The following is a 14,087-nucleotide window of genomic DNA, read 5'->3' on the forward strand; positions in this document are numbered from 1 at the left end:
CCGTCTGAAGAAGCCCACGCACATCATATATAGTATTCTTACTTACAATGCGCAAGGATAATTCGCACTGTGCTGTTGATCTAATGACTTCTTTCAATCTCCCTCTCCGGAGATCAGATAAGGGGTCTTGAAGCTTCAGATAATTTAGAACTGAGCTAATCTATGATGTTCTCATGGTAAATTTCAGTGGTTGTTACCCGTTGCCTTCCACTGACATGCAAAACTTGCCTCATCACCGACTCAGTTTCCCGCTGGGGTTACGCAACCTTCCACATAGTTGCTCGGCTTAACAGGGCCACCACTTGTAGATAGGAAGTTGGAGAATTGACGTGACAGAGGTTAAAGGAGCTCTATCGCTGAGTTCTTGTAATCGCATATCAACCCCATTTTTACTTGCCAGAGTCTCAAGGTGTTCGCAGAGACTCCCCCAGGTCATTTCCTGGGTCCCTCGTACTCGGTGAATATTGCTGAAGTCGAATCAAAAACAACTACGAATATGAGTAACTTAGAAATACATATCCTCGGTTTAGTGAAGCAGCTGAATTAACGAATGCGAAGCCTCCGGTCCAGATTGTATACTAGCCAGCTCCATACCTAGCAATCATATAAACTGAAGCGCGAAAGAAATTGGTATAGGCATGCGCATTCAAATACATTGATATGTAAACAGCCAGAATACGGCTTGCGGTCGGTAACGCCTATATAAGACAAGTGTCTGGTGCAGTTGTTAGATCGGTTACTGCTGCTACAATGGAAGGTTATCAAGATTTAAGTGAGTTTAAACGTGGTGTTATAGTCGGCGCACGACAGATGGGACGCAGCATCTCCGAGGTAGCTATGAAGTGGGTATTTTCCCCCACGACCATTTCACGAGGATACCGTGAATATCGGCAGTCCGGTAAAACATCAAATCTCCTCCATCGCTGCGGCCGGAAAAACATCCTGCAAGAACGGTACCAACGACGACTGAAAACAATCGTTCAACGTGACAGAAGGGCAACCCTTCCGCAAATTACTGCAGATTTCAATACTGTGCCATCAACGAGGTCAGCGTGCGAACCATTCAACGAAACATCATCGACATGGGCTTGCGGAGCCGAAGGTCCACTCATGTACCCTCGATGACTGCACGACACAAAGATTTACGCCTCGACTGGGCACGTCAACACCGACATTGGACTATTGTTGATTGGAAACATGTTGCCTGGTCGGACGAGTCTCGTTTAAAATTGTATCGAGTGGATGGATGTGGACAGGTATGGAGACAACCTCATGAATCCATGGACCCTGCATGTCAGCAGGAGAATGTTGAAGCTGGTGGAGGCTCTGTAATGGTGTGGGCGTGTGCAGATGGAATGATGTGGGACTCCTGATACGTCTAGATACGACTCTGACAGTGACACGTACGTAAGCATCCTGTCTGATCAACTGCATCCATTCATGTCCATTGTGCATTAAGACTGATTTGGGATATTCTAGCAGGACAATGCGACACCCTACACAGAGTGGCTCCAGGAACAGGAATACTTTGGTCCTAATAGTAAATTTTATTGGTTAACACGAATTTCGGTTAAGGCGAATTATGAACTCTTTTACAGTCCCAAATGTAATTAAATTTTATTTTAACGCAAACTTCGAATGTTACAGTAATTTTTTTTCGAAATAGTTTGCAAGAAATGTAGCTACAGTGTTAACTACCCATTGTTGACTCGTTTCTACCGTATTGTAGGTCGGGAGCTGCGATTATCAGAGTGTACAGTACACTTAACCAAAGATTATAAAACTACGTTTTACATATATTTGCGCTTTGTCACTCGTAATGAAAACAAAATAAGAACTAATACCTCCAACAGCAAAGAAATAGTTCCATGGGAGAACTGGACCGATGGAAACTTCTTTATAAGCAAGAGCGATAATCGAATTTTTCGAGTAAGATCGATGAATTTATGAATTATAGGTTAGAATAAAACGCCTGAATCAGCGATATAAATTCCAGGATGGTAGGTTCGATACGTTGACTTTGCTGGTTAAACATTCCACAAAGCCATTAATTTCGTCTTAGAGCTGCTACAAATATTTGTTTCTAATCTCGATGCGCCTGGGAAAACATCATAGGTCAATATACTTACACAGTATTTATTACAATATTTATTTGTCTCGAATGGAGAGTATGAAAATATAGCTCACCAAAGAAAAGAAAGTCACATTTTATATCGAAACAGAACACGAACAGTATGGAATACGTGTATAAGTAAAACTTTGCAAAACTGTATCATGAACGAACAGAAATATCTCTCGATATACACCAAACTCACAGAGGACTACAAATGGGAAGAGCACAAATACAGAGAGATCAGTCAACGCACATTTCAGTTTTGCAGCTATTGCAAACTGATACTCGTGTGCAACAATTCTTGCAACAAAAAAAAAAAGAAAAAAAAAACGCTAACACTCTTTCGTAACACACGGGCTAATCACTGTCGCGTTCACCGGTGCCTTCGCAGCGGCGAATTATGTTTTACATTACGCTTCAAAATAAGTGTACTGCTTTCAATCTCCGGTGCGGGCTCGGACAACTCGGTTCCAAAAAAAATCTTACCTCGGAGGTGCCGAAATGCCGTTCCGGCCCAAATTAAGAGCTGTACTCTCACTATTTTACTCACATTTTGACGATCCCCCGATCTTCGTGATGCTTAGAACTTTTCGTGTTACTTTGAAACATCAGCCAATCCATGCAGTGATCGTTTGTAACGCGAAGGTCAATGCTGAGTAACGATAAATATTTAAAATATAAAATTACCCTTAAGAAGATATGTCCTAATAGATGGTGTTCAAGGTATGACGCTTTATCGGCTACAAAGAAAAATTATTCATTAGTAATGAAAACTTTGTACCAGATAAATTTAATTTTCACTAAAAAAGATGAGCGTGACGAACGTAAATGTATAATTAATATTTTAGAGAACTGCGATTTAATAGTGTCTGTCGCCTTTTTTAATTCATTATTTGAAATAATTAATCCAGTTTCTAAGGCTCTACAGCATGAAAATATTGACTTACAGAAAGCTAGTATTTTACTAAGTAATGTTTTGAATAGACTGAGCGAAATAAGAAATCAAAATTCATTCCATGGTTTGCTAGACGAGTTCAGAGACCTAGCAAAAGAGTGGGGGGTAACAACTGTTTCTAAAAATAAAAGACGGAAGGTAACGAAGCAATATTTTGATGAGTTATCAGAAGATGAGAGAATTTCAGACCCGCAATCGTACTTCAAAGTCAATGTGTACTGTTGCTGTTTAGATATATTAATTTCTCAAACTAAACAAAGATTTCAAAGCCTCTTTTACCTTAGTAATACATTTGACGTGTTACAACCTGAGGAACTCTTACCATTTTGAAATGAAATAATAAAAAAGAAGCGGGAAAACTGACTGCTAAATACAGTAAAGACATGTCATTTGATCTGTATGAACAATCAATTTCTTTGAAAATGTATTTAAAAACTAAAATTCAGAAAATCCATTCAATTAAGGCACTCACGGGATTGTTACTGATTAAATTCAGTAGCCTTAAATCCAGTTTTCCGCAGATAATAACAGCATGTTTCCTATTTTTGACCCTACCTGTAAGAACTGCAACAGCTGAAAGAAGTTTTTCGGAATTAAAACTGATTAAAAACTCTCTTAGGACTTCTACGAGCCAAGAACGGCTTTCAGACTTGCCTGTGCTGTCTATACAGGCAGAACATCTCGAAAAACTAAAATCGTCTTCAGCTATGGATGATTTAATAAGTAAGTTTTCCGAAAAAAGGCGAGAAAAGTATATATTTAGCTCACTTGGCTCCTAGGAGCATTAATTGTAAATAATTACTTACCTATGTAACCTATACTTAATCAATAAATATTTATTTTATTCAAAATGAGAGTTTTTGTTTGTTTTGTGAAAAATTTTTACCCTCCATTTGAGCTTCGTCTCAGTCGTGTAAAAACGGCTCGTCGAAGGCAAGCTACGCCACTGCGTAACACAAAACGTTGTGGAACTCATATGCAAAGAAATGTATGCCATGTCTCGTCGGCATCATTCATCAAGCCCACCAGGAGTGCTGTTATAGCTGCTGTATATGGGGATACTGATGTCAGTGTGCGAGAAGTTGCTGTAGTCACTAGTAACAGCTGTACATCTGTGTGGCGAGTAGTAGGAGGAGCCTGCAACTTCCTAGGGGCCCCGCATCGGCTAAGAGAGCATCTCTGGAAAGTCATAAAATAAATTATGTTCATAATACCACAGAAAGGGTAAAGTTCATGTTTATATTCAGCCAGTTCTAAGATGAGGCTATTAACATTTTTTACCTCCGCAATCTAAAACAAATGGTCAGATGTCCATGAAAACACATAACGCTTGCAAAGGAATGTTTGCTCGTGACAAAGTTATTAGAACAAACAAGGATTTATTGTTTTAAGTGAAAATCAAATTATTTCTTCCGTTGTTTGACATATAACGTGTTACTTGCACGCCAGTAAAAAATGTACGTTGAAAAGATACATGATAAATAAAACCAAAGACTGTGACTGAAAAACAATGAACGCATTATTATATGACGTCACATTTCTGCCGATGAATTTTGCAAAGAGTAGGTTACGTTGGAAGTCGGAACAATTTGCATCACTTCGGTACGCGCTGCATCACTGATGAACTCATTTCTGTCAGTATATGGGGAGTAATCGCTTTACACGCAGCACTAATTCGCTCTCCTGTTTCTCACAGTCGTTGGAACCTCCTTGTAATCCACATGTCTTACACAATGCCAGGAGCGCCAGACCAGGCAATCATGCTGGGTGCCTCTGCATAGGACTGCCTCTTCCCTCCCACCGGTTTGGAAACAAGTGGTTTAATCCGTCTCTTGTTACTGAAGAAATATGGACAGGACACGCATCATGTTGGTATCACATCAATTGACGACTCGCAAGGGTACATTTTCTAATGACAAGGATGAAGTATTTATCAGAAAATATGTGTTTCTTCCCCATTTAACGAAGTAAGACTGATTATGCACTGTTAGATTATGGCATATCACACATACTCCACTGTTATGGATTGAACACGTTACGAAGTGAAGGTGCGGTTTCCGTTGACAAGCAGCCCATGTGTCTCAAATTTACATTCCTGTGATTTCTGAACGTGACCTAATCAACAAACAAACCTTATCCGCAGTACTTCTTTACAAACAATAAGCAGTATGTGTACTATGTTAGGTTGAAATCCAGGAGTTTAGGATGAGATGTGGAACACACACACACACACAAAGCCATTTATATATATCTCTACGCCTATGAGACCGAGTACTCTGTCATTAATGATTGTAAGGAAGTGCAAACTGGCAATATGAATCAAAATATTGTTCAGAGCAGTAATGGACGTATACACAGAAAACAAGGACGTAGTATGCTGTAAACCGATCATCATAAGAAAATGATGAGCGCGTAACGCACAGCACAAAACGTACCCTTATCATCGTACTTGACAGTACTCGAGACAGTTTGGCTGCAGTCCCACGTGAAACGGAAATCCAATGAGGTTACAGAAAACGCGGAAAAATACATACTGCAATGTTTACATCAGGTTTATTCTTATGATGAACGTATTATAGCACCACGTTCTTTCGCTGAGTAATTTAATTTATCACTGCATAACTCGGGCCTGTTGGAATATGCAAAGAGATTACGGAGTATCGTAACGGTCGCTGCCGGCCGCTCTTTCGCAGCTAATCGAACTTCAGATACGATTGTTTTTAATATTATTCAACCGAAATTCTACCACTTTTCCACTTAGGTGTCATAAGGAGTTATGGGCCCTATATAGCTCTGAACGGTGATTCTGGCTACCACAACGCCGCCAAATTTTTGGTCGTTCCTGTTGTACCAGGCGGTTACCAGCGTCTGTGATCCTTCTTCGGCCTCCCACCCCAGGTCCCAGATGGATTTTCCTTTTCTGTGGGTGAGACTGCCTTGCATTCATGACGTGTCTTCTCTGTAAACACAAACTCTCATGTAGTCGGCGACAACAGCTAATCAAACTACTGTTTAGTCGCCAAAATTAATTATCACTTGTAATTTTTGGAACAGTACCACCTCCCTGTGTCTGCTTCTGTAACTCAATGGTCAGCGTGCCTGCGGGCCTGGGATCTATTCCTGGTACTGTTAGGGATTTTTCCTTGTTGGGAGGACTGGAAAGGGGTGCGCTTAGCCACAGGATGCTAGCTGAGGAACTACTTAAGCGAGAAGTATCGGCTCCAAGGTCTGGGAAGCTGACAACTTCCAGGAGAGCAGTGTGCCGACCACACGCCTCTCCGTATCGCATCCGAATGACGTCATTCGCTGAGGATCACACGGTGGCTGGTCAGTACTGATTGGCCCAACAGGGCCTTTAATGGAGTTTTAGCTCTAGATTTAAATGCCACCCTGTACTACAGACTGCTCAAGTTCATTGACTACGTAGCAACAGCGAAAGCGGTTATACCGAAAGACAGTCTCAAGATTTGAAAAAGTCTGGAACCTCATACATGCATGCAAACAGAGATAAATCCTACCACTACAAACAGTGATCAGGGTTTTTGGAATAGTAATATTTAAAGTAATTCTTTTAGTTTCTGAGAAATTAAGAGCAATAAATGAATTTTGGTCAGGTCGAACTGTATTCATCTACATCTATACCTACATGTACACTCTGCAAATCAAATTTAAGTGCCTCGGAGACGGTTCATCGAACCACCTTCACAATAATTCCCTATTATTCCAATTTCGTACAGCGGGTGGAAAAAACGAACACCTATATCTTTCCGTGCGAGCTCTGATTTCCCTTATTCCATTATGATGATCGTTTCTCCCTATGTATTTTCGCATTCAGAGTAGAAAATTGGTGCTTCACATTTCGTGAGGAGAAAATGGTTCAAATGGCTCTGAGCACGATGGGACTTAACTGCTGAGGTTCAAAATGGCTCTGAGCACTATGGGACTTAACTTCTGAGGTCATCAGTCCCCTAGAACTTAGAACTACTTAAACCTAACTAACCTAAGGATATCACACACATCCATGCCCGAGGCAGGATTCGAATCTGCGACCGTAGCGGTCGCGCGGTTCCAGACTGTAGCGCCTAGAACCGCTCGGCCACTCTGGCCGGCGTCGTGAGGATACTCCGCTGAAACGAAAAACGCTTTTGTTTTAATGATATTCACCCAAAAACCTGTATCACTTCACTGACACTCTCTCCCGTATTTCGCGATAATACAAAACGTGCTGCTCTTCATTGAACTTTCTCGATGTACTCAGTCAATCCTCTCTGATAAGGATTCCAAACCGAGCAACAGTATTCTAAAAGAGAGCGGACAAGTGTAGTGCAGGCAGTCTGTTTAGTAGGCCTGTTACATTTTCTAAGTGTCTTGTCAATAAAATGCAGTCTTTGGTTAGCCTTCCCTACAACATTTTCTGTGTGTTTCTTCCAATTTAAGTTATTCGTAATTGTAATTCCTAGTTATTTAGTTGAATTTATGGCCTTGATTTATCGTGTAACCGAAGTTTAACGGATTCCTTTTAGCACTCCTGTGGATAACCCCACACTTTTTGTTATTTAGGATCAACTGCCAATTTTTGCACCATACCCATATATATTTGAAATTGTTTTGCAATTTATTTTGATCTTCTGATGACTTTACTAATCGATAAACGACAGCATCATCTGCAAACAACTTGAGACGGCTGCTCAGATTGTGACCCATATCACTTATGTAGGTAAGGAACGGCAATGGGCCTATAACATTATCTTGGTGAACGCCAAAAATCACATCTGTTTTACTCGATGACTTTCCGTCAGTTAATACGAACAGTGACCTCTGACGGGAAACCACAAATCCAGTCACAATAATTGAGCCGATATTCCATAAGCATGCAATTTCACTGCAAACCGCTTGAGTGGTACAGTGTCAAAAGTTTCCGGAAATCCAGAAATACGTAATCAATTTGAAAATCCCTTGTCAATGGCACTCAACACTTCGTGCGAGTAAAGAGCTAGTTGTGTTTCATAGGAAGCACTTTTTCTAAATCCATTTTGACTGTGTGTCAATGGAGCAGTAGTCAGCATGGCTCACTATTTCTGCAGCTGACTTCCATCAGCTAGTTGACTCCATACCACGTCGAGTTGCTGTACAGCGTCGAACAAAAGGAGGTCCGTCAAGATATTAAAAGATATTCTGTTACTTTTGTCACCTCAGCGTACGTCTTGTGACCCATTGTGTTCTGATCTGCCTGCCTCGTTACGACGAAAGCCTGCTGTTGGCTGTTCCATTTACTTTTCCTTGCTTGCTATCGCACATCTTTTTTCAATTGTTATTACACTAGTAAACTGTATCATTTCTTCTTACATGCATAAGATATATACATATTTCTGTATCTGTCAGATTTACTTTTTAATTTCCTTATTTTTTTCCCTTTTAACATCCAAGACAATTTACCTCAAAAATTCCAATCGGTCTGCTCGCTGTCTTCACCAATCACCGGGCTCCCTGAAACATTTCCTTATTTGGCTATTCCGCAGATGTCGCTGCACCACAACATTGTGCAACACTTCACCATCGAAAATAAATCAGATAAAAAAATCCGCTGGATGAAGTATGTTGCGCATTTTCGGTTCAGTTACAGATGCGTTGAAGTGGTTCTTTGCAATGTGCTTACTTGAGCTGTATTTTTCGATTCTGTCTAGTCATTAAGTGAAGCGCACACACAGAGAGCGCAAGAACCGTTGTATAATTGGAATGAAACGTTTTTTCCCTTCTTTTAGCGATGGCCTGGGCCGAGGATACATGTGGTGGAGGCGAAGACGTTTTCAACTGGCATTCCTGTGCTTCGTTGGATTCGCAAACCTCTATGCTGTCAGAGTTAACATCAGTGTCGCCATTGTCGACATGGTGGCTAACCGTTCAGTTAGCACAGAAAACAACACGGTGACATATGTGAGTTATTGCAGCTACATCATAAAATTCTTCTCTTTTCCCTTTCTGTGTGATCTGCATTTGACATGACTCATTGGCCCGCAACTAAATATCATGCTAAAAATTTAAGCGTTCTTAGTTTGAACTACATTCTTTACTAGGTAATTTGTCATGTAACCTGACTTTTGCGTCTAGAAATGTGTTGTTTCGGGGGAGAAATAAGAGTGCGCGCAGGATTAGGTGACCGATGCGCAGTGACAGTTTTCGTCCAAAGCGCTGTGCGAGTTCATTTGTTTGTTCGGAAGGGGAGGCCGACACTGTCTTGCCATCATTCGGCCGGTCGTCAAGGACAGAATCGAGACGCACGCCCTGCAATTTTTCTCAAACGATTTTACAAAAACCATTTAGTAAAAATATGTGTATGTCAGGTTCATGATGATGTGCCCATCATTTCTTTAATGATCATAATTACTGTGATATTTTCGTGGAACTAATACACTGCGCGAGATTCGTAAAAGTTTTCAACGAGAAATGGGGGTCACTACAGTTTTGCGTTTGGTGTGTACTACATAATATATTGGTATGTATGAAGTTTAACTAACATATTGAATTTTTCTTTAGACTTGGGTGGAGGTCTCTACCTGTTACCAATCTCAAGAAAACTGATCTGACATAGCACAATCATTTGCGATCGCGCTGCACAAGCGACAAAGCCGGAGTGTAATATCCGCAACATTTCTTATATTTCATTAACGGCTTGAGATATCAAAATGAGAGAGAGAGAGTCGCGATGACCAGGGGTACCCAAAACAGAGTTACAAACTCAAGTTCCAATGAAATACAATATTGCAGTACTCGAGATATCTTGTTATACTGTCTGTACTCATAAAGGTCTTCCACACTATTTGCTAATTGTTCATACAAACTAACCTATGTACATAGAAGCCTAGAAGATTCATTTACCATTGATAAAAAAAATACATAATAATTGGGAAATTAATCCCCCTACTTGAAAAAACAAACATTTATGTGTAATAATACTGTCCATAGCACTGACTGTTTTTCTAAACAAATAGTTCCATGAATTCTTCATATAGGATAATTTCTTGGCTAACAATTTACGAATTTCAGTCACAACACAGATGTAGTTAACAGATGCTTGAGTACATTACCCAGCACCTATGATCTCTTGTAAGTTGATGGACCAGCAATGGTACAACCATACAGGAGTGTGGGAGTGGATCCTCTCACATCTTTCAGTTTCCTCCCTAGATTTCTCATCACACTCTCCAAAGGATAGATTACTTCCCGTCTGGCATTCATATCAAATCCTGCTACATTGTTTTCTGTGCTAAGTATGCTGTTTAATACCTCCCTCACATCACATGGCATATGCTCTGCCTATATACGGAATGTACATAAAGTCCGAGAACACAATTATTTATTGCACAAGAACTAAACATTGTACAGATATAATTCATATTGCATTTTGAAGAGAAACTCTGAACATTTTTTTTTTAAAGAAACATTCAATATGCGAACCACGAATGACCCGGCAGACATAAATATGGTAATCAAATTCTTGCCATACCCGTACCAGCTTGGCATTGTCAGCTGTGGCAGTCACTTCCCATATTCTCTCCCACAGATCTGCTACATCACATGGTAGAGGCAGTACATACACCAGATCTTTAATGTGTCCCCACAGAAAAAAGTCACACAGCGTGAGATCTGGTGATCGGGCAGGCCATCTCATGAAACAGCTGTCTCCTTCTATAGCATGACCGCCATGTTTGTGTCTAGCACTGACTATTGGCAAATTACCAAACTATGCTGTGGCGGTATGCATGAAAAAAAAAAAACAGCCTTTCAGGGTTTCTCTTCAAAATTACATATGTATGATATGTGTACAATGTTTGGTTCTTGTGCAGTAAATAATTGAAAGTGCTCCTGGACTTTATGTACACGCTGTATATTTGGAAAAAAAAGCCAAGTATACAGGGTTTACATCAGAAAGGATTAAAGTGTTCATATATGAAACTTTAATAAACAGAGCTAAATGCAATGAAAAAATGAACTAGTAAGGTGATACACACAGATATACTAAGATACTATTTCTAATTTTAACAATAAAAGATATGAAAATTTATTATTTGATCTTTAATGGCATTGTCCCATTTCGAAACTGTAAAAGGATCTACTCATTTAGTATCATGGCATATATGTATCAAATTCTAAAGCACAAAACATAATTATATAGTTGTATGAACCTGCAAATATAGTGTAGCATATATTTAAACTCAGTCGGTAGATAAGACAGAACTTTAGAAATTAGATCAACTTACAGACTACATTCCTGACAAACAAAACATAACTATATATATATATATATATATATATATATATATATATATATATATATATATATATATATATATATATATATATATATGTGTGTGTGTGTGTGTGTGTGTGTGTGTGTGTGTGTGTGTATGAATCTGCTAGTGTAGTGTATATTCTCTTCCAGGCCAGAGGTCACTATGCATCCATGTTCAAAGCTCTTGTTTTCTATGCAAAAAGTTAACAGTACCTGAGATTTCAGCATTTTGCTTTGCTTTTATGTAGCTCCTCTTATCTTTACACGTATAATGGACATTTCCACAAAATTCGTACTATACTTGATCTTGTCCCTAAATTGTTCAGATATACTACAAATCGGGCTATCGGTATCAATAAAACAGTCACCTTCCCACTGATCAATCTTAATTCTAATATAAGGACACTCAAAATCTGAATCATCTTCTCTGTTGTCAGTCACTTCATGCTACATCCACACTGTCTTCAGAGTTTTATCAACTTCACTGGTGTAGTAACATGATTCACAATTTCTGTCGCACTTCACCTAGTGTAGACCGGGAACTGGCTGCTAGGCATGCCCAATGTGAACTGACTGGGCACAGCCCGTGCTGCCCGAGTAGTTGTTGTTGTTGTTGTTGTTGTTCTGCCGGCAGAGGGCGCGGCTGAATTCTCGCGTGCCCTCTGGTGGATGGGACTTTACTTGCGGCAACTACTATCCGTGATGCGCCGTGCCAATGTGCGCCTCCCGCGATCTTTCTGGTGGCTACTGCACTCCTCCTCCTTCGGGGGGTGAAGTCACTGCGATCCACTGCGTCGGAAGGTGGAGTGTCGTGCAGTAGCGATGACCTCCACATCCATTGGAAGGCTGGAGTCGGGGGGGATCTGCCAACCCTCGAGCCGGAACCTTCGAATATGGTTGGAAGTGACCCACACGAAGAGGCCCCCGTCGTCTCACTACTGGAGCCCGGGACAGAACGGGTGACAAGCTGTCGAACCTTAGATCCCGGTCCACGTCGGGAGGGGCAAGACCCAGTGGCAGGGACGATGAGGAAGGGACGACCACAGGGGAACCAGCCCGCTGCAACTAATGTCCATGACGCACCGTGCCGATGTGCGCCTCCTGCGACATTTCTGGTGGCTACTGCAACTTGTATCATAGCATTACTTTGGTTACTCATGTTGTCAGGTAAAGATTGAACACAATGAATAGATTACATGGCAAAACTATCACCAATTCTTACATAAGGAAAACAAAACACATTACTGTCAAATTTAAACTTCCTGCTTAGATCCTTGTTCATTTCATTCCATCAATTTGGATACAAATTCTGACTAATCATAGCTAACTTGTTCCAGAATGTACATTTATCTATGTTATCATCAGTATGGTCCCAAACAAACTTCAAAAAGTTTTCACCTTTATTCTCCAGGTTCCCAGATACCTCATCTTTACTGACTGGGTCACCACTCTGCGTAACATTAATGAAAAACTGTTTTGCCTGGAATGGTATTCCATAACTGTCACTTACAACACTACATACATCACTTACCTTACCTGTATTGTTAACACCATTTTCAAATAACTCTGAAACTTCATTATTCTTAAACACCAAAAATACCTGATACCAATCATCTTCTATTCCTCCAAAATTACTTCATCAACAACATCACTAACAATACAACTCTCATCTCCCTCAAAGTCACGTACTTGACCTAGATTCCTTTGCAATAAGCCGCTAGTCTCAGACTCACCAACCTCAGTTATTTCACAGCTCTCATTCACATCTACATCAAAAATATCATCTAGTTCAGATCCCATTAAAAAAAAAAAAAAGACATGTTCCACATCCACGAGGATCTCCTCAGCACGGATCTATGGAATGAAAAACTAATCTAATCTATCACCTGATTTACGTACATCGACAACACTGTTTTCCAACCAAGAGAAGAAATCGTTAGTACATACTATATCAAAATTCTCACTATTCTCACATTCTGGTTTGTGATTAGCATCTACATCACCATAATTAAACTTAGTGACCAAACCTTTTGAGCAAAACATTAATGAGAAATCTGATATTCGTTCTGTTCAGTTTCAGATACATGTGCCATATCATTAACACTGTTATTATTACCTAATTGCAAGAATAACTTGGGGGTCCTGTGTTTGTTGTGTTTCCTCACCCCAAAACTATGGACCTTCATTGACGTGAATTGCCATTTCCTAAGTAGTTACTTCTATGATTGTTTCTTCTATTAAAATGCCCATGGTTATCCCCATTATTCCTATCCTGATGATGATCTAAAGTTCTCTCTCTATTAACACTTTGATCCTGATAAAAGTTATCATTATCTCTGTTTCTGTAATTACCCACATTGTGATTTCTATTATTCTGATTATTATGGTACATACTTCTTTCTGCTGCCCTATCCAGCCTATCAACATATCGTAAAAATTGTTCAAGACAATCGTCAGGTTCGTGGACTAAATCCCACCACAACCTTTCTGGTAATCTCCTCTTAAGTGCATCAGTCAAGGTCAGTTTGTCAAATGGTTTGTCAAGGTGTGCTAAGTTTTTAAGTTGGTTCTTACAAAACTCTTTCAAAGTGCCGTCCCTACTCCTATAATTTGGACCATTCAAAAATTCAATCTTGATTCTCCCCTGTTCAACTTTTGACCAAAATTTATTTTAAAAACTTTTCTCAAAACTCTTATATGTTTACCACTGACGTAAATTTAAATTTACC

General features: G+C 40.0%; 1 protein-coding gene across 1 annotated transcript in view; it reads left to right on the forward strand.

Annotated features, from left to right (window-relative positions):
- LOC124777657 (sialin-like) overlaps nt 1–14,087 on the forward strand; it is a 155,100-nt gene that overhangs the window by 101,016 nt on the left and 39,997 nt on the right. Inside the window, exon 3 of the mRNA XM_047253139.1 lies at nt 8,831–9,002. Coding sequence (XP_047109095.1) covers nt 8,831–9,002 — 172 coding nt within the window. The remainder of the gene's footprint in view (nt 1–8,830; nt 9,003–14,087) is intronic.

Source organism: Schistocerca piceifrons, chromosome 2 (genome assembly GCF_021461385.2).
Source record: "Schistocerca piceifrons isolate TAMUIC-IGC-003096 chromosome 2, iqSchPice1.1, whole genome shotgun sequence".
Taxonomy (NCBI): domain Eukaryota; kingdom Metazoa; phylum Arthropoda; class Insecta; order Orthoptera; family Acrididae; genus Schistocerca; species Schistocerca piceifrons.